The sequence below is a fragment of the Mesoplodon densirostris genome, chromosome 10 (genome assembly GCF_025265405.1).
Source record: "Mesoplodon densirostris isolate mMesDen1 chromosome 10, mMesDen1 primary haplotype, whole genome shotgun sequence".
Classification (NCBI taxonomy): Eukaryota; Metazoa; Chordata; class Mammalia; order Artiodactyla; family Ziphiidae; genus Mesoplodon; species Mesoplodon densirostris.
The window spans coordinates 23,735,004-23,753,966 of NC_082670.1; the positions used below are offsets into that span (position 1 = coordinate 23,735,004).

An 18,963-nucleotide genomic window follows, 5' to 3' on the forward strand; every position below is an offset into this window, starting at 1 on the left:
GCGCCCGGGCGGGGACCCGCCTCCCAGCGCCGCGGTGACCGCGAGTCAAGTGCCGGGGTCCGGTTAGCTGGTGCTCGAGCGCCTGCCGCCGCCGCCCCAATCGCCCGCAGCCGCGGGGCGCCCTGGGATAGCGGCGGGCTCACCGGGTGAGCGCGCGGCGGGCCGGCCTTCGGGGAGTGGGAGGTGCTGCAGGGTCAGGACCCACGCGGCGGGACGGGCGGGAAGGCCTGGCACGCGCTGGCTGGGGGCAGTGCGGACGGCCTCTGGGGCAGGAGAACAAGTAGTAACCCTGGTGGGACTCCTTGCTGGCTCTCGGGAGCGCAAATGTCCATCATCTGCCAGAATCCCCGAGTCCTTTCCCTTTTCTCTGTGTCCGCGGTCATCCCCACGTCGCAGATGAGTAGGTTGAGGGCCTGAGAGTCCTACGCTGTCCCGGAAGAGCCCTGTCGACATCATGCAATCTAGTCTTCACAGAGGAAGGGTTGTGACGGATGGGATAGAAACTTAAAATAACAGACCAGTGCTTGGAAGGAGGCAGAGAATAAGGAGGAGGATGTGATTTTGGGAGGTGTGACCCTCCCTCACCCCCCTAACTTCCTAATGTGCTCTCTCTGGAACAGACCTTGGCCCCTTTCCAAGTACTCCAGATGCCTCATTTGCCTCTGGCCTCTTTTCGACCACCACTCTGGGGGTTGAGGCCATCAAGGGGACTCCCCAGGTCCCATCCCCTTTCCACCCAGTCAGAGCCCAATGGATCAGCTATCTCCCAGAGGAACCGTGAAGCCAAACAGAAGCGCCTGCGACAGAAGCAGGCGGCACTGGAGGCTGGAATCGCTGAGAAGAGCAAGGTTAGGGGTCAGACAGCTTGTCCTTGGTTCTCTGAGAAATCTTGGGAGGGAGCTGGAGGAGAGACTGGCTGGATTCCAGATACCTGGGGTATATTCGAATTGCATCCCCCCTTCTGGTTCCTCCTCTCTGCAGTCACCTGCAGAATCCAGTAAGGCCTGGACCCCTAAGGAGATAGTGTTGTATGAAATCCCCACGGAACATGGTGAAAAGAAAGGTAACTAGGACACTTGAAGGCTTTTTCCCTCACATTTTGGTTGCCCATTCGGTCTGCTGAAATGCAACCTGGGAACAAAACTCAGGAGTCAGTGGAGCTCTCCTCTTCCTCCATAGACGTCTCCCGGCCCCTGCCTCCTGCATACAGTCCCCAATATGTTGAGGCTGCCTGGTACCCTTGGTGGGTGCGAGAGGGCTTCTTCAAACCAGAATATCAGGTTAGTACCTGGTAGGGAGGGGTGCTAAACGGTCCTCAGGGCAGAATGGCCCATGAGGTTGGTGGGCATGAGTCTGGAGCTCACAACCAGCCACATTGCAGAGGCTGCCAAAAGCAGGGAGAGCTTGCCTTCTCCCTCTGGTGTCTCCAAGCTGTCCACAGGTTTTCCCCTTCCCTGTTATTTGCCCGACTGTTTTTCCTGCAGTTCTTTCTGCCTTGGAGACACCAGAGTGTGCTATTTCCCCAGGAAACATGCAGCCCTCTCTTGCCCTTTGACTTTCCCTTCCTCTAGGCCAGGCTGCCCCAGGCCACACGGGAGACCTTTTCCATGTGTATCCCACCTCCCAATGTCACGGGCTCCCTGCATATTGGGCATGCGCTGACCGTAGCCATACAGGACGCCCTCGTGCGCTGGTGAGACGGGAATGGGGCTGCTTGAGTTCTTGGAGGGGAAGGAGAAAGTGGGAAGGAGTGAGGATAAACAAACATGTAAGACCAGGGATTCCTGTGAGGGTTTTTCTTTTCTTTTTAAAAATATTTTATTTATTTATTGATTTGGTTGCTACAGGTCTTAGTTGCGGCAGGTGGGCTCCTTAGTTGCACTTGCCAGCTCCTTAGTTGCGGCACATGAACTTTTAATTGTGATATGCATGTGGGATCTAGTTCCCTGACCAGGGATCGAACCCCGGCCCCCTGCATTGGGAGCGCAGAGTCTTAACCACTGTGCCACGAGGGAAGTCCCATGACGGTATTTCTTTTGCAGGCACCGGATGCGTGGGGATCAGGTGCTGTGGGTCCCTGGATCAGATCATGCAGGGATTGCTACTCAAGTATGTCTTTTGCCACTTTTCCTTTTCTTGGGTGAGAGAGTTCTTCCCCCAGAGCGACCTGATTCTCTGTTTGCCGCCTCATCTTGCTGTAGGCTGTGGTGGAGAAACAGCTGTGGAAGGAGCGAGGAGTGAGGAGACACGAGCTGAGCCGGGAAGACTTCCTTAGGGAGGTGTGGAAGTGGAAGGAAGAGTGAGTATGGTGGGCAGGACTGGAGGGGCCGAGACAGCAGGTTTGGGTCCTGGCTTCCCAGCCCCTCTCTCCTAACATGTAGTCCAGGCTTTTTCCATTCGGTCCTAACTTCCTGTGGTGACTTAAGCTCTGAAGCCCCTTAGCATTTGGTGGGGTCTCCAAGCTTTGTGTGTATGTGTGTGTGTGTGTGTGTGTGTTGTATACGTTAAAATGTAGATGCTTGTGTATATGTACGTATATATATGTATGTATATATGTATGTTTTTCCCTCTATTTATCCCATTTTCCTTTGCTTAGATTTCATCATCTCTCCTCAGCCATTCCCACTTTCCATCCACCTGAAATTACCCTCTTTCTTCCAGGTCTGTTAACATATGCCATCTTCTCTGTAAAGCTTCTTTGGGTTTCTCACAAATCGGCTGCCCCTTCCCCTGTTACTGTAGAACTTTATGCTTCTTTCAGTGTCATAGAAGGCCCCATACTGGGTTTGTCTGTGTCCATTAGCTTCTAGAGGCTAAACCAATGCCGTACTCACTCCAGGAAAGGTGGAGAGATATGTGAGCAGCTCCGAGTGCTGGGCGCCTCCCTGGACTGGGACCGAGAGTGTTTTACCATGGATGCCGTGAGTGTTCCATGCCGTGGTCCCTGTGGGTGTCGGGGAGGTGTTTAGAGCTCTGTGCAGGGAGGCGTGTTGCTACTTGTGTTGGGGTAGCAGGGTGGGATGCCTGGGTCCCTGAGTGGGGTGATGGGCTGAGAAGAGGCAGTTGGATGTGGACACTCAGATCATTCTAGGGCTCCTCAGTGGCTGTGACAGAGGCTTTCGTGCGGCTCTACAAGGCTGGGTTGCTGTACCGGAGCCGGCAGCTTGTCAACTGGTCGTGTGCTTTACGCTCTGCCATCTCGGATATTGAGGTGAGGCAGAGAAGGAGAGGCGGGTTTGTGAGAGCTCTGAGGCGGGGGGAGAGCTTGGGCTTCGGAGCCAGACTGCCTGGATCCACATCTGAGTCTGGCCACCTCCCAGCTGTGTGGCTCCTGGCAGGCTGTTAGCTTCTGTCAGCCTCAGTTTCCTCAGTCTGTAAATTAGGGGTGATGGAAATGCCTGTCATGGGGATGTTGTGAGAGTTCAATGAGGGGAGGGAGGTGGCTCCTGAATCCTCCAGTGGCTTTTAGATGGGTTGCAGGGAGGCGGGGCCGTGGATGAATGGAGGTGGGAAGCCGGGTGCAAGCCTTGCAGAAAGGCTGCTCTCTGACCCTGCTTTTTCCACGCCTCCAGGTGGAGAGCCGGCCCCTCCCTGGCTGCACGGAGCTTCGGTTGCCTGACTCGCCCACCCCTGTGTCTTTTGGCCTCCTCTTTTCCGTGGCCTTCCCCGTGGATGGAGAGCCTGGTGAGGGTAGTCCTCGGAAAGGTCACGCACTTGCCTCTGCTTCCCCTGTTTTCTCAAGCCCATGTTGGGCTGATGGAGGGAACCCACCAGCCTGTCTCCCACATGACATAAGAAACCTTGGTAGTGTTGCGTCCTCATGGGCACTCACCCTCGGTATCCTGGGCCATGTAAAAAAAGTGCACGTGGTCACTGCCCTGTGGGAGCTTAGCATAATTCTGCAGGAGGCTGCTACCCCCGGAAGAGACAAAAGATCAGTTCTAAAGTGTGGTTTGAACAATAAGTGTTCCCAAGAGTTTGGAGAAGGGGAAGATAGATGAGCTGGAATAGTCAGAGGAGGTTTCTTGTAGGAGGGGCTGCTGCTTGCCCCAAAGAATGCACAGCATTTATGATCAGGGCACCGAGAACCCCCAGTGTCCTCTGTGCACCAAGCAAGGATTCTAGTTGTATTTATTAGCATTCAGTCCTTGTCTCGCAAGCAAGTTATTGAGGAATTCTGCAGCACCAGACACCCCCTCCGGCCTCTGGTCATTAGCTTGGGGGAAACCTCAGGCTCCTGTAGGCACTGGTCCTAGTTTTCTCTAGTTACTCCTGGGGGCCTGCTCAACTTTGACCATCCCTGTCCCCTCCCTTTGCCAGTTCTCCTGGCTTTGGCTTTGTCAGGAGTGTGGGGTGAGGGCGAGGACCAACTTTAAGTGCTTGAATTTTGTCTTCAGATGCAGAGGTTGTGGTAGGAACCACGAGGCCAGAGACGTTGCCTGGAGACGTGGCTGTGGCCGTCCATCCCGCTGACTCCCGATACACGGTAATACACAGCACGCTTTCTGCCACATGGCCTTCCCACCCCCATCCTCTTCCCTTCCTTTTAGAATGGCAGCTCCTCCTCTCCGCTTTCTCTTCCTTTTCCTAAAATTTCCCTTATCTCAGTTCTCCAGTGGCTCTTCCTGATGTTACACTTCAGCTCAGGGGCTGACAAACTATGGCCCGTGGGCCAGATCCACCTGCTGCCTGTTTTTGTACGAGCCACCCTCGTTCCCTCTGTATCGTCTGCAGCTACATCATGTATTATCTAACTCGGCCATGGTGGTGGAGTGGAGTTGTTGTACAGAGACTGAATTTGCCTCTTGGCCTGTAAAGCTTAAAATATTTATACTCTGGCCCCTTAAGGAAAAGTTTACCGGGCCCTGCTCTGGCCCTTTACCTTCTGGATTTCACCCTCATGTTCCCAGGGCTCTCATGCCCACCCCAGACCCTTCCATCCCACACACGTGCCTGTCCTTGATCCCTCTCCCTTCCCTTCAGCATCTACATGGACGACAACTTCGTCATCCCTTGACGGGGCAGCTTCTCCCCCTTATCACAGACTGTGCTGTTCAGCCACACCTGGGCACAGGTGAGTGGGGGCAGGGGAGAGAGAGGAAGTCAAGGCTCCTGGGGGACAGGAGGGAGGGATAGGGTAGCGTGGGCGATGACGATACATCTGGAAAAGCCAAGGTCAGGGTTCAGTGCTTACATCAGTTCTGCTTCCCTAGGGGCAGTGAAGGTGACTCCAGCTCACAGCCCTGCCGATGCTGAGCTGGGGGCCCGACACGGCTTGAGCCCCCTGAGTGTCATTGCGGAGGATGGGACCATGACCTCCCTCTGTGGGGACTGGCTGCAGGTAGTACCAGCTCAGTGATACCCCATTCTTTGGGGGCACCCTCTGCCCCATCTCCCCTCTCCCACTTTCTTGTTTTCCTAGCAGCCTTTAAGCTTTCCTGTTGCCGCTTTTCCCCAGGGTCTTCACCGATTTGTGGCCCGGGAAAAGATTCTGTCGGCCCTGAGGGAACGGGGCCTGTTCCGGGGATTCCAGGACCACCCTATGGTGCTGCCCATTTGCAGGTAACCCCATTTTCACTCCTTTCCGTAGGGACCACCCCCAGATGGGAATGGATGAAGCTTAAGAGTGACGGCAGGATGAGCTGTGCACCCCTTAGGCTAGAATACCAGCTCTGTGTCAGTGTTGTTTGCTGCTGTATCCTCAGCGCTTGAGGGCCTGGCACGTAGTCGGGTCCTGTGTCCCTTTCAGCCGTTCCGGGGATGTGGTAGAATACCTACCGAAGAGCCAGTGGTTTGTCCGCTGCCGGGAAATGGGCGACAGAGCTGCCAAGGTGAGGCTGCAGTGTGAGGAGGGCCTGGGGCCTGGGCCGGGGCACTCCCTGAGCAGTGGAATGAAGAAACAGGGAGGCTGGGGGCCCTTCTGCCCCACAGACCTCTCTAGCTGTGCTCGTTGAGAGGAGAACCGTGGGGATGGAGGCCTGGTGCCCAGAAAGGGCTGGCTTGCATCCTCACTCAAGCCCAGAATCTTCTCAGGAGGCTTGGGAGGTTCTTCCTGAGTCTTAGAACCACTTCAGAGACCACTTGTCGCATTCTTGGGGGGTTGAGGGGTGCAGGTAGGGAAGCACCATCTAAAGGTCCTTTCCCTCCAGGCTGTGGAGTCAGGGGCCCTGGAGCTCAGTCCCTCCTTCCACCAGAAGAACTGGCAGCACTGGTTTTCCCACACTGGGTAAGGAGAAGGGGGGGCTCTCGGGAGATGGGGAGGGGGCCCACTGGTTATGCTAGAAAATCACTCGTGTCCTCCCGGCAGGGACTGGTGTGTCTCCCGGCAGCTGTGGTGGGGTCATCAGATTCCAGCCTACCTGGTTGTAGAGAAGCACACACAGGTTGGTAGGAAGCAGCGGAAGGGAGGGCTGGGTGTGGCTGAAAGAGCCTTAGCACAGGAGTCCAAGGACTTCCAGTGCCCATCCCAGCTCTCTGCCTTTGCTGTGCTTTCTGGTCTTGGTCATGTAAACATCTGTTGTGGGATCAGAGCTCCTGAGCTGGCGATTCTTCATCTCACCACCAGAGGGTGCCGGCCATTCTCAGACCACCTGAGAACATGAAAACTCAGTGGTATTTCACACCCCTCAGGTGCTGTTCTTCCTCACTCTTCCCTACCCCTTACTTCTGCAGGGCGACACGAAGGACTGTTGGGTGGTCGGGCGGACAGAGGCTGAGGCCAGAGAAGTAGCTGCAGAATTGACAGGGAGACCAGGGGCGGAGCTGACCCTGGAGAGGGGTGGGTACCGGAGCTGGGGAGGGCAGGGGAGGGCATCTGGGTGTTTGAGGGAGCAGGTACTGAGGTAGAGAAGGTAGGGTCGGGAAAGCTGGAAATGGGGCGGAGGGCCCGATCCCTGGTCTCTGTGGGTGGGGCTTGGGCTGGAAAGGTGGGAGCAGTGGGCTGAGGTTCTGAAGCTGAGGTTCCAATTGTTCCCATTCCCCATTCTGTTTCCCAGACCCCGATGTCCTGGATACCTGGTTCTCCTCGGCTCTTTTCCCCTTTTCTGCCCTGGGCTGGCCCCAAGAGGTGAGGTGTGTTGAGAGGAAGAGAGTGAAGGTGGGGATGAGGAAGTGGCCCCCAGGGCCCCCAGAGAGTCTCGAGAAGAGCTGGAGGCCCTGGGCTTAGGCCTCTCACTGCTTATCTTTTTCTCCTAGACCCCAGACCTGGCTCGTTTCTACCCCCTGTCACTTTTGGAGACGGGTGGTGACCTCTTGCTGTTCTGGGTGGGCCGCATGGTCATGCTGGGGACCCAGCTCACAGGGCAGCTCCCCTTCAGCAAGGTAACGGCCCTTCGGTGCCCTGCCCCTCTCTGTGACTCCCCAGTCTTCCCCAAGCCTTGTTGTCCATTCTAACCCCTAACGTGGGGTTTTCTGTGTTCCCAGTTCCTTTGTCCTGATTCAATTCCCAGCCTAATCCCTAAAGCCTGGAGGAAAGCCAGGGGATCCTCCAGGGGAAAGTTCTCCAGGCCCCCCTCTGCTGACCCCCTCCACGCCCCCAGGTGTTGCTGCACTCCATGGTTCGGGACAGGCAGGGCCGGAAGATGAGCAAGTCGCTGGGGAATGTGCTGGACCCACGGGACATCATCAGTGGGGTGGAGCTGCAGGTCGGGATGAAGGGCCCGAAGAGGGATGGGGTTTTCAGGGGAGAGGAAGGCAGGGGAGGGGCCGGCAGGGTGGGCTGGAGCTGGGAGGGCCAGTAGGCGGGACCCTTGTAGGGGCAGGGTCTTCCACTGAGGCCGGTGAATTGCTCACCCACCCCAGGTGCTGCAGGAGAAGCTGAGGGATGGGAACTTGGACCCCGCAGAGCTGGTGACTGCGGCCTCAGCACAGGTGAGCCACCGGTGTCTGAGCTATCCCAGCCTCTAGCCCGTGGCCACCGGTTCCCTCTGCGACCCAGCTTCTGGCCCTGCGGCCTCAGAGGCAGCTGCCACCCCTCTTCTCTTCCTGGTTGCAGAGAAAGGACTTCCCTCATGGGATCCCCGAGTGTGGGACAGACGCCCTGAGATTCGCCCTGTGCTCCCACGGGGCCCTGGGTAAGCCCGGGCGAGGGCAGCCGGCGGCGGCCCCTGTGCAGTGGGGCAGGGCAGGGCAGGGCCAAGGACTCATGTGCAGCCACCACCAGTGCACGCCGCCTCCTGTCTCTCCCTCCCAGGGGGCGACTTGCACCTGTCTGTCTCTGAGGTCCTGAGCTTCAGACATTTCTGCAATAAGATCTGGAATGCCCTGCGCTTTATCCTGAATGCTCTTGGGGAGAAATTCGTACCCCAGCCTGCAGAGGAGGTAAGAGAGAAAGAAGGGGTGCTCGGGAGCTGGGTAGTCCGACATCTGAGGCTTGGTGGAGGCGTCTAGAAGGAGAGGAGGCAGCAGAGTGGGAGTCAAGCTGTCCCACCCTGAAGCCCCTTCTGCCCGCAGCTGTCCCCCGCCTCCCCCATGGACGCCTGGATCCTCAGCTGCCTGGCCCGCACTGCCCGGGACTGCGAGCGGGGCTTCCTCACCCACGAGCTCGCGCTCGTCACCCACGCCCTGCACCACTTCTGGCTTCACAACCTCTGTGACGTCTACTTGGTGAGTGAGGCGAGGGCATTCCCCCTGCAGCCCTGCTTCCTGTGCCCCGGCGGAGAGCTCTGAACTGGGTTCCTAATTCTTCCCTCCAGACAGGAAGACAGATGAGATGGGGAAATCCTCATTCCCCTCTTCCTTGGGACTGGCCCGGGCGCTCTTCCCTGCCTGTCACCAGAAGAGAGAGGAGGAGGAGGGGAGATTTCTAGAAAATCAAGTCTGACAAAGCAGGATTGGGAGGCAGATGGAGATTTTTTTTAGTCCCTGTGATTGCTGAGTTTGGACCCTGGGCAGGCTGGGAGCTGGGAGCAGACAGGGAGGAAGAGTAGGGGTCTTTAGACCAAGGGCTTCTCTCAGAGGGAGGGCTCGTTAACCGCGGAGTGTCAGTCCCACCCCCAGAGCAGCTCAGCCAGTAGGCTGGGGGGTGGCTGGCAAGAATGTTCATTTCTTGTCCCAGGTGATGCTGACACTGATAGCCCAGGACCACTGCCCTAGATTCCTGTTTCTCAACTTTTTAAAAATTTTCTGTCTCTTTTTGATTAAAAAAAAAAAAACTCAGTGCTTTTCATCCTAAACAACACAAACCTCCCTAACAATTTTATTCCCCACCCATCCCTGAGAGTCCCTGCCCTAGATTTCCCGTTGTCACATGCTCCACACTGTGTCCAGGGACAGTTGACGGTCTCAGAGATGCTGGGGGCTCCTGCCCGTGTTTACCCACAGCATCCCCACTGATAGGGCGGCGAGCGTGTGGAGGAAGGACATGGCCATGGACATCGCCTGACCCCTTGGCCTCCTCCCTAGGAGGCTGTGAAGCCCGTGCTGTTGCACTTGCCCCACCCCCCGGGGCCTCTTCAGGTCCTGTTCTCCTGCGCTGACGTCGGTCTCCGCCTCCTCGCCCCGCTGATGCCCTTCCTGGCTGAAGAGCTCTGGCAGAGGCTGCCCCCCAGGCCTGGTGGCGCCCCTGCCCCCAGCATCTGTGTTGCCCCCTACCCCAGTGCCCGCAGCTTGGTGAGTCACGTCCGTGGAGTCTTGGAGTGGGACTTCTGGTAAAGGCTTGGGGAGCAGTCTTCTAGAAGGGCTTGCTGCTGTGGGGTCGTTGACAGTGGTGGTCTGTATTTTGCCGTGGAGTCTTTGGGAGGATGGATTGTTCCTGTAGGGCTGGGGTAACTCCAGGGTGTTGGGGGCGGTATTAGCAAGTGGTTAGAGTCGGATGTTGTCACCAGACTGACACTAGCTGTGTGTTAGTAATAGTACATGTCATGGTTGTGATGAGATTAGTTAGTGATAGGATATCCCAAAAATCTTAGTGCAGTTTTAAGCTTTAATAACTTGAGAAGGATAAAATGCTACAAACTCACCCCAAAAATAATTCTAAAGTTTAACTCAATTTCTTTTTGACTTACTTGGTTTTGTGAGTTTTGAGTAATACCTTTTAAATTCTGATTTTTGGTTGTTTGTCATCTCCAGTCAGAGCGACTAAACAGACATTAACCAGCGATCATCTAAGACCCTCTTAGATGGCACCCCAGTTTTTGCCATGTTCCGTTCCTTGAGGTGGTGAATTATGTGTGTGGTGGAGAGAGCAGATTGTTGCTCTAAGGAGACAGGGGTGGGCGGGTGGAGGTTAGAGCCAGGAGAATTGAGACCGAGTCTCCCAGGTGCCCGCTTACCGACTCTGGGTGCCCATCTCCAGGAGCACTGGCACCAGCCCGAACTGGAGCGGCACTTCTCCCGGGTTCAGGAGGCTGTGCAGGCGCTGAGGGCTCTCCGCGCCACATACCAGCTCACCAAGGCCCGGCCCCGAGGTGAGGTGGGCCCTGGGCTCCTGAGTCTCTGCAGACAGGAGGGGCTGGTGGGAAAGAGGGGGAACCTGGAGAACAGAGCCCAGAGTTGGGAGGTGCAGGATGAGGAGCTGATCTCTTGACCCTGACAGTTTCCTTTCCTCCCCAGTGCTGCTGCAGAGCTCAGAGCCAGGAGAACAGGGCCTCTTTGAGGCCTTCCTGGAGCCCCTGGGCACCCTGGGCCACTGTGGGGCTGTGGGCCTTCTACCCCCAGCTGCAGCAGCTCCCTCGGGCTGGGCCCAGGCTGCTCTCAGTGACACCGTTCAGGTCTACATGGAGCTGCAGGTGACCAGAGGAGACTGGAGGAGGGAGGGGTGGGGTTGAAAAGGATGTTGGGAGGAGGGCAAGGGGCGGGTTCTCTAAAAGTGAGGTGGGGGGAAAGTGAGGAGGGATCTTAGAATGGGGGGAGGGGCATGCTGGGTGGACTGCAGATGTCTTGAGCCTTCTCTCTGTTCTTCCGCAGGGCCTGGTGGACCCCCAGACCCACCTACCTCGGCTAGCTGCCCGAAGACACAAGTTGCAGAAGCAGCTTGATGGCCTCATAGCCCGGACCCCATCAGAGGGAGAGGCAGAGACTCAGAGGCAGCAGAGGGTGAGGCTGGGGCAGGCCACCCAGGATGCCTGACTCCCTAAGGGAATGTGGGCTGGGGGGAGGCTATACCTCGATCCTCACCTGCTTCTCTCCTTGCCCAGCTTTCTTCCCTCCAGTTGGAACTGTCAAAACTGGACAAGGCGGCCTCTCACCTCCGGCACTTGATGGATCTGTCTCCCAGCCCTGGGGAGCTTTGAGCTCTAACCATCCCTGGTAGCTTTCCTCCCTCCCAGACCCGCCTTTGAGGACAGATTCGGCAGCTGTCATGGTGCTGTGGAACCTCAGAGACCGTGTGGTCCAGTTCCCTCCTGCGTCAATGAGGAAACAGACTGGTTTGGTCAGAGTGACTGGGTGTCCTCGAGACGCTCACGTTTTTGCCCCAGCCTCCCTCCTATGCAGTCCCACCTGGAAGTTTAGGAATGAGGAAATTCAGATAAACTTAGAAACCCAAACATGTCTGCTCGTGCTCCTTTTGTCCCTCTTTCCCCCAGCGGTGACTTTCCGCCTCTTGGTTGTTCCCTGACACTTTGGTCTGGGAGAGAGGCAGGTGGCCTCTTAGCGCTGGGTTCTGGGCCACAGTGGGAGTGTGGGTGCTGGGCGGGGCCTCCCTCATTGGAGGAAGGAGGAGCTCTCCGTAGGGCCTGGGGACAGTGACCTGGCTTCCACCTACTTCCTGCACTTACTGACAATGGCCCGACTTCTGCAGGCCCTTCCTCTTCTGCTTCTCACCAGAAGGAGGCTTCCCTGCTTCTTGGCCTTATCGCCAAGGGTTCTGAGAGGATCCGGGACTTCCTGCAGGCCTAGGGGGAGCTGTAGGTTGTGCAGGTGATTGAGTTCCCCCCTGCTTCTGTGTACCTGAAACCAGAGTGCCAGGGACACACCGCCCAGCCCCAGGCAGGGATATACACATGTGCAGATGCCCACCTAGCCACCTCCACCTCCAACACCTTGTCTCATTGGTGGAATTCAGGGGCCTGGCCCTTCCACACCCAAGTGACATTCTGTCCAGCAGCTCTGAGAAACTGCTGTGTGTGCGGGCCTATACTGGGCTGGGTCCTCTGTGGTGCCATTTAATCCGCCCAAGAACCTCATGAGGTGGATATTTGCTCCATTTTAGAGTTGAAGAAACGTGCTCAGGGAATAAAAGTAACTCGTCCAAAGTGTCAACTGGGATTCAACCCAGTTAAGTTAGGTGCAAGTTTTCTAACTGCTGTAACCAAGCTTTAAAGATAATGGTGGCTAATCTATAAAAATACTGAATCACTGTGTTGTACACCTGAAACTAATATTGTAAATCAACTATACTTCAACTCAAAAGTAAAAAAAGTTATTTTAAAAAAACAACAAAGACGGGCTTCCCTGATGGCGCAGTGGTTGAACGTCCACCTGCCGATGCAGGGGACGCGGGTTCGTGCCCCGGGCTGGGAAGATCCCACGTGCCGCGGCGCGGCTGGGCCCGTGAGTCATGGCTGCTGGGCCTGCGCGTCCGGGGCCTGTGCTCCGCAGCGGGAGAGGCCCCAGCAGTGAGAGGCCCGCATACCGCCAAAAAAAAAAAAAAAAAAAAGAATGGCTCAGACGAGATGGGTGTTTCTTTTGCTGGGCAGAAGCAGTGCAGGACTCTGAGTTAGAGGGTCCCATACCCCTTTTGATCTTACTTTCCTGATATTTTGATACACTTCCCAACTCTGGGTCTAAGATCTCCCACCACTGTATCCACATCCCACCCAGAGGGAAAGGAAAAGGAGGGAGTGAGCACCTTCCTTCTTCCCTTCCCCCAGTTCAACAAGTATTTCTTGAGCACCTATTATATGCTGGGCCCTATTCTGGACCGTTGGATTCATCAATGAATGAAACAAATCTCTCTGCCACTGTAGTTCTTTCATTCTAGCAGGGAGAGTCAGAAATAACACATGTAAATAAACCAGTGTGTCTGAAGGTCATAAATGCCAGCAGGGAAAAGGGTGAAATAAGGTAGGGGGCTCGGGTGCATATGTGTGTTGGGGGGAGGCAGGTTGTAATATGAAACGGGTCAGGGCAGAACTCATTGTACAGGTGAGGTTTAAGTAAAGACTTGCAGGAGGTACAGGAATTAGCCAAGTGGATGTCTGGGAGAAGAGTGTTCCAGGTAGAGGGAAGAGCCAGAGCAAAACAGTAAGATGGGAGTACACCTGGAGAGCTCAAAGAGTAGCAAGGAGGTGGTAGGGGGCAGGGGGAGAGGGAGAGGTGAACTCAGGAAGGTAAGGGATGTGGTAGGGATCAGGGAAGGCTCAAGGCAAGCATCTAGACCTGTGCTGTCCAAAATGGTAGCCACTTGACTATCTAAAATAAAACTAAACGTTCAGTTTTTCAGTCACACTAGCCACGTTTCAAGTATTTGATAGCCACGTGTGGCTAGTGGCTACCATATTGGTCAGTGCAGGTTATAAAACATTTCCGTTATCATGAGAAGTTCTATCGGAAAGTGCTGGTCTAGGACCTTGTAGGCCTTTGTAAAGACTTTGTTTTCTTCCCTCTGGGAGAAGGGAAAGGAAAGGAAGTGACTTTCCTGTCAAGGATATTACCAGGAAGTTGTATACATACTTCCTTTCTACTTGCAACCCGTTGGACAGAACCTGATCACAAGGCCATTCCTAGCTGCAAGGGAGGCTGGGAAATGTAACATAGCCATGTGCTCAGCTAATATTTACATGACTATCCAAAAGGAGGGGAATGGCTTATTAGGGGAAGGTTAGCAGCCTCTGCCACCCCTAAGTCTAGTGAACCCCAAAGCATTCTTTTTACTGCCCCACTCTGCCTTGAGTCTGGGAAGAGAATTCTTTGAGAAAAGAATCTGGAACTCACAGCCCTGTGATCCCAGGCCCTGAGATTCGAGAACCAGGTTAAGAAGCAGTTAGCTTGGGAGTTCGGGACTGACATGAACACACTGCTATATTTAAAATAGATAACCAACAAGGACCTACTGTATAGCACAGGAAACTCTGCTCAATATTCTCTGATAAACTAAATGGGAAAAGAATTTGAAAAAGAACAGATACATGTATATGTATGGCTGAATCACTTTGCTTTACACCTGAAACTAATACAACATTGTTAATCAACTATACTCCAATATAAAATACAAATTAAAAAAAATAAAAAGAAGCAGTTAGCTGTCTGCTCCTCCAGCCTTTTGGAGATCCAGACATTTAACCCCTTGACTTGCTTGGGGCCTATTCACTTGACCCATGGGTGTCACCTGCCCACCAGTGCAGGCTAGGGGCCAGTCATGAAATATTGGGGCCCTTTGGAGCCCCCAGCTACCTCTCCTCCGGGCCAATAGTCTCAGGACAATTGTCAAGGAAACTAGAGGAATTTTGTTTTATTATGCTTTCTCATTTTCAGGGATACTCCATATGGAACTGTTGTCTTCCTCTCCCCCCGAAGGAGTCAGTCTCTAGTTTCATATGGTGGTGATGGTGTGTGTGTGCGGGGGGTAGGGTTGGTAGGACAGGTATTGTGGAGAACAGGAGGTAATCATACCAATGCCCTCCACATGGTCAAGTCTGGGCTGCATGCTTGCATTTTGAGACAGCCGGTAAGAGGTCAAGATCATCTTGAGTGTGGAGTCAGATGTGTACCTGCCTCAAGAAAAGCAGGAGATGGGACTTCCCTGGCGGCCCAGTGGTTGGGAGTCTGCGCTTCTACTGCAGGGAGCATGGGTTCAATCCCTGGTCGGGGAACTGGGATCCTGCAAGCCACGCAGCCAAAAAAAAAAAAAAAAAAAAAAAAAAAAGGCAGGAGAAGGAGGACCCCTGGGACTAGGATTTATATGCTGGGACCAGGTTTCCACCCTAATAACGATCCTTACCTCCCAGGTCCACTATCTGACATGTACCATGGCGAGTGCCCTAGGTAACTTATCCATGTAATCCTCAGACCAATCCTAGGAAGCAGGTACTATCATTATCCTCATCTGGCAGGTAAAGAAATGGAGGCTCTAAGAGAATAAGAAACTCACCTACGATTTAAGAGTGGGCCTGTGGGACTACACGTGCCCATAGTTACCAGCACAAGAGCGCCCATCCTCTTCTCCCCACCACTCTGCCAGGCTGGCCATCCTCTCACTAGCTGAACCCCTCATCTCTCACCTGAACCACCCCCCACGCCACCTCTTACCCAGACTGACCTGTGTGGATCCCTTGGTCAGGGGGCCCATATCCTGGGGGTGTTCTGCTCACATCCCTGTCTGAGGTTCCTGAGCCCCCAGTCCCAAAGCTTAAGCAGCGGTAGATGAAATTAAAACCTTGCTTAAGCCAAGGCATTTGTCTGGTGTCAGATCTCTCCACTGCTAATGGACCTCAGTGAGTGACTTATGCTCGCTAAGCCTCAATTTCCTCATCTGTAAAATCGGATAATGAAACCTATTATGCTACATGCAAGATTGTTGCAAGCATTGAAATGGGAAAGCTTCACGCCTGGAACAAAGCAAGAATTCAATAAACGTTCCTTTTCTTTATTCCCAGGTGTTCTGAAGAACTCAGCTTGAAGTGTGTGTGTGTATGCACATGTGTATGTGTGTGTGGCCTGCGTGTGTGTGTGTGTGTGTCCAAGCAGTTAATTCCCCAGATTCCTTCTGGCCTTTGACACTGGTGTTAGGAGAGAGAGCGTCCACCCTGGAAACCCTCTGCTTAACGAGGGAGAGTCAGAGACTTGAGTGTCCAATTCCATTTTCCTGCTGGCCCCTCTGCTCATGAACCCACAAAGTCAAGTCATTGAGCTCAGCATATTTACTGCCACTCAGCAGGGTGAGGGCCTGCTGGGAGACAGGGTCAGGCATTGCACCTGGACCCCGGGGACGGGATGCCCCAGCCAAGAAGGGCACAGGCTTCGACCGCTCTCAGACTTTGCAGGTGACGTGGTGTGGGGATCCTGCGTGATGCAGGGTGACATTGGTCCCTGATGGGAGGTGGAGGAGGGAGCAGAGGTGAGGGAGAGAAAGGGTTAGAGGGCGAGGTGTGAGATGGCCCTCACCCACACCCTGGAGACAGCCAGAGGCCCAAGCTGACTCAGAAATGCACTCCAGGGCTTCCCTGGTGGCGCAGTAGTTGAGAATCTGCCTGCCAATGAAGGGGACACAGGTTCGAGACCTGGTCTGGGAAGATCCCACATGCCACGGGGCAACTGGGCCCGTGAGCCACAACTACTGAGCCTGCGTGTCTGGAGCCTGTGCTCCGCAACGAGAGAGGCCGCGACAGTGAGAGGCCCACGCACCGCGATGAGGAGTGGCCCCCACTCACCGCAACTAGAGAAAGCCCTCGCACAGAAACGAAGACCCAACACAGCCAAAAATAAATAAATAAAAATAAATAAATTTAAAAGAAATGCACTCCAAGTTCACAAAGCCCCATCCTTTTCCCTCCCCAAGGACTACCTTCTCGAGCAGTCCCAGGAAGCTGGAATCATAGGAGGAATTTGCCAGAAAGGACTCCTTCATCTTCAGTTGCAAAGTCATTTCTGACCCTAGGGACCCAAAAGCACAGCTTAGGACCCAGCCACCAGGGCTGGATTCCCTCAGAGGTGCGGGCACCCCTTCCTGCCCCACACCCACCCGAGTTCCTCTTCCCTGACAAGGCCCCTCCAGACCCTCTCCCTGCAGGAGTTCAGCCCTGAACACTCAGGAGCTCAGGACTAGGGTGCCTCCATCTCTCTCATTCCCTTTCTCGGACCCTTGTCTTGGGCACCCAGGTGTCTAGCCTTCCAGACCTTACCTGTTCCCTGTGAGCTGGCGAGGAGGGTCAGGAGGATGAAGAGGGACAGCCCAGCCCCCATCGCGGATCTATCACTTCTTGCTTCTCAGATGGACAGAAGAGATGTCTAAAGACCTTCTGGCCTCTCCTTAACTGGCCTGCCTTCCTACTCCCCACTCAATCCTTAGCACAGGTGTGTAGGGGGGGATGGGAGGGGGAAGCTGGGTAACTGGACTTTCCAGTTCTCTCCATTTGGCTCTGAGGACCCAGGAGAGGGCCATTCACTGGGCTGCTGGGGAAATAGAGGGTGGTCCCCTTTCCTGGATCCTGCGCTCCACTTCTGCCCCATGTCTCGAGGCTTGAGGAGGTGGGTCCCTGGTCTCACAGAGAGGGAAGCTGAGGGTGTCCCTCTGTGCAGGTGTCTGGGCCCCACCCAAGCCTGGGCCTCTCATTGCTCTTTAGGGATTAATTATTAACTGCAATTAATTTCTGTCATCCATGCCACCGAAGGGCTCAGGAATGTGGGCCCAAAAGGGAGGGGCGGGTTAGAACACGTTCTTCCCAAACCCAGGTGTTCTGTTCCCCCGGCCACAGGGGCTTTCTAGGTGAGAAGTCTGGGTAAGGGGGAAATTTCGTCTTTGAATATTTTGTTTTAGTTGCTCTAAAATATCCTAGCTACTCAGGCAGGGACACGATTTCATCAAATATCCACCCCACCCCCTGCCTTGTGCACTCACGGCAAAAGGGATTCCCTCATCCTCCCAGCCAACACCCTTTCACAAGGCACTCAGAATGGCAAACACAAGCACAGATTTGTAGAGGGAATTTGGAGCCCATCTAGTTTACCCTCTTTCTTTAAAAACTGGGAAACAAAGGCTCAGAGAGGGTAAATGACTCATTAAGGTCACAAAATCAGTAGCAGAGAGATTAGAACCCATCCGTCATCCTGCCAGACACAGGGATTAGCTCAACAGACTGATAAACTTGTCACGTAAACCCTCTAGAATGCACAAAGGCACATGCCCTTTGTCTTCTTAGCTGCCACCCTTTTCATCTTCTCCCTCTTCCCCCCAAAACCAATGGGCCCCTGTACAGAGGGATGGAGGCAGAGAGGACCCTGGGCAAAGTCAGGGAGAAAAGCCAAAAGCAGGACCAGGCACCTTATCTTTGATAAAGGAGGCAAGAATATACAGTGGAGAAAAGACAGCCTCTTCAATAAGTGGTGCTGGGAAAACAGGACAGCTACATGTAAAAGAATGAAATTAGAACACTCCCTAACACCATACACAAAAATAAACTCAAAATGGATTAAAGACCTAAATGTAAGGCCGGACACTATCAAACTCTTAGAGGAAAACATAGGCAGAACACTCTATGACATAATTCACAGCAAGATCCTTTTTGACCCACCTCCTAGAGAAATGGAAATAAAAACAAAAATAAACGAATGGGATCTAATGAAACTTAAAAGCTTTTGCACAGCAGAGGAAACCATAAACAAGACGAAAAGACAACCCTCAGAATGGGAGAAAATATTTGCTAATGAAGCAACTGACAGAAGATTAATCTCCAAAATTTACAAGCAGCTCATGCAGCTCAATATCAAAAAAAACAAACAACCCAATCCAAAAATGGGCAGAAGACCTAAACAGACATTTCTCCGAAGAAGATATACAGATTGCCAACAAACACAAGAAAGAATGCTCAATGTCATTTATCATTAGAGAAATGCAAATCAAAACTACAATGAGATATCTCACACAGGTCAGAATGGCCATCATCAAAAAATCTACAACCAATAAATGCTGGAGAGGCTGTGGAGAAAAGGGAACCCTCTTGCACTGTTGGTGGGAATGTAAATTGATACAGCCACTATGGAGAACAGTATGGAGGTTGCTTAAAAACTAAAAATAGAACTACCATATGACCCAGCAATCCCACTACTGGGCATATACCCTGAGAAAACCATAATTCAAAAAGAGTCATGTACCACAATGTTCATTGCAACTCTATTTACAATAGCCAGGACATGGAAGCAACCTAAGTGTCCATCGACAGATGAATGGATAAAGAAGATGTAGCACATATATACAATGGAATATTACTCAGCCATAAAAAGAAATGAAATTGAGTTATTTGTAGTGAGGTGGATGGACCTAAGAGTCTGTCATACACAGTGAAGTAAGTCAGAAAGAGAAAAATA

The 18,963-nt window shown here is 53.7% G+C and overlaps 2 protein-coding genes across 3 annotated transcripts; one reads left to right on the top strand and one right to left on the bottom strand.

Annotated features, from left to right (window-relative positions):
- The first annotated feature begins 21 nt into the window (after positions 1 to 21).
- On the top strand, positions 22 to 11,479 carry VARS2 (valyl-tRNA synthetase 2, mitochondrial). 2 transcript variants are annotated; one of them, XM_060109123.1, is made up of 30 exons: positions 22 to 146; positions 621 to 848; positions 982 to 1,063; positions 1,180 to 1,280; positions 1,572 to 1,693; positions 2,043 to 2,109; positions 2,202 to 2,299; positions 2,840 to 2,921; positions 3,092 to 3,211; positions 3,573 to 3,684; positions 4,398 to 4,486; positions 4,984 to 5,074; positions 5,214 to 5,341; positions 5,459 to 5,562; positions 5,750 to 5,831; positions 6,150 to 6,226; positions 6,308 to 6,383; positions 6,673 to 6,778; positions 6,996 to 7,066; positions 7,195 to 7,320; positions 7,539 to 7,643; positions 7,801 to 7,869; positions 7,994 to 8,072; positions 8,192 to 8,319; positions 8,452 to 8,604; positions 9,403 to 9,609; positions 10,295 to 10,406; positions 10,552 to 10,727; positions 10,906 to 11,034; positions 11,136 to 11,479. In XM_060109123.1, the coding sequence occupies exons 2-30, from the start codon at positions 648 to 650 to the stop codon at positions 11,229 to 11,231; spliced, it is 3,189 nt and encodes a 1,062-aa protein (XP_059965106.1). In that variant the 5' UTR covers positions 22 to 146; positions 621 to 647; the 3' UTR covers positions 11,232 to 11,479. The 2 variants fall into 2 exon arrangements, with proteins under 2 accessions (XP_059965106.1, XP_059965107.1); XM_060109124.1 differs by lacking the exons at positions 22 to 146; positions 621 to 848; positions 982 to 1,063; positions 1,572 to 1,693 and having other exon boundaries at positions 1,184 to 1,280.
- A 4,431-nt stretch (positions 11,480 to 15,910) lies between these two features.
- SFTA2 (surfactant associated 2) lies at positions 15,911 to 16,842 on the bottom strand. Its single transcript, XM_060111639.1, has 3 exons — positions 16,782 to 16,842; positions 16,445 to 16,533; positions 15,911 to 15,997 (listed from the first exon to the last, which is right to left on the bottom strand). Exons 1-3 carry the CDS (start codon positions 16,840 to 16,842, stop codon positions 15,911 to 15,913), a joined length of 237 nt encoding a protein of 78 aa, XP_059967622.1.
- Positions 16,843 to 18,963: the final 2,121 nt, after the last annotated feature.

Coding starts and splice junctions, on each gene's coding strand:
- SFTA2 (XM_060111639.1), bottom strand. CDS start 16,842: ATGGGGGCTGGGCTGTCCCTCTTCATCCTCCTGACCCTCCTCGCCAGC. Junction 16,534..16,781: donor CGCCAGCTCACAGGGAACAG/GTAAGGTCTGGA, acceptor TTGGGTCCCTAG/GGTCAGAAATGACTTTGCAA. Junction 15,998..16,444: donor TCCTGGGACTGCTCGAGAAG/GTAGTCCTTGGG, acceptor TCTCTCCCTCAC/CTCTGCTCCCTCCTCCACCT.
- VARS2 (XM_060109123.1), top strand. CDS start 648: ATGCCTCATTTGCCTCTGGCCTCTTTTCGACCACCACTCTGGGGGTTG. Junction 2,110..2,201: donor ATGCAGGGATTGCTACTCAA/GTATGTCTTTTG, acceptor ATCTTGCTGTAG/GCTGTGGTGGAGAAACAGCT. Junction 6,227..6,307: donor CACTGGTTTTCCCACACTGG/GTAAGGAGAAGG, acceptor TCCTCCCGGCAG/GGACTGGTGTGTCTCCCGGC.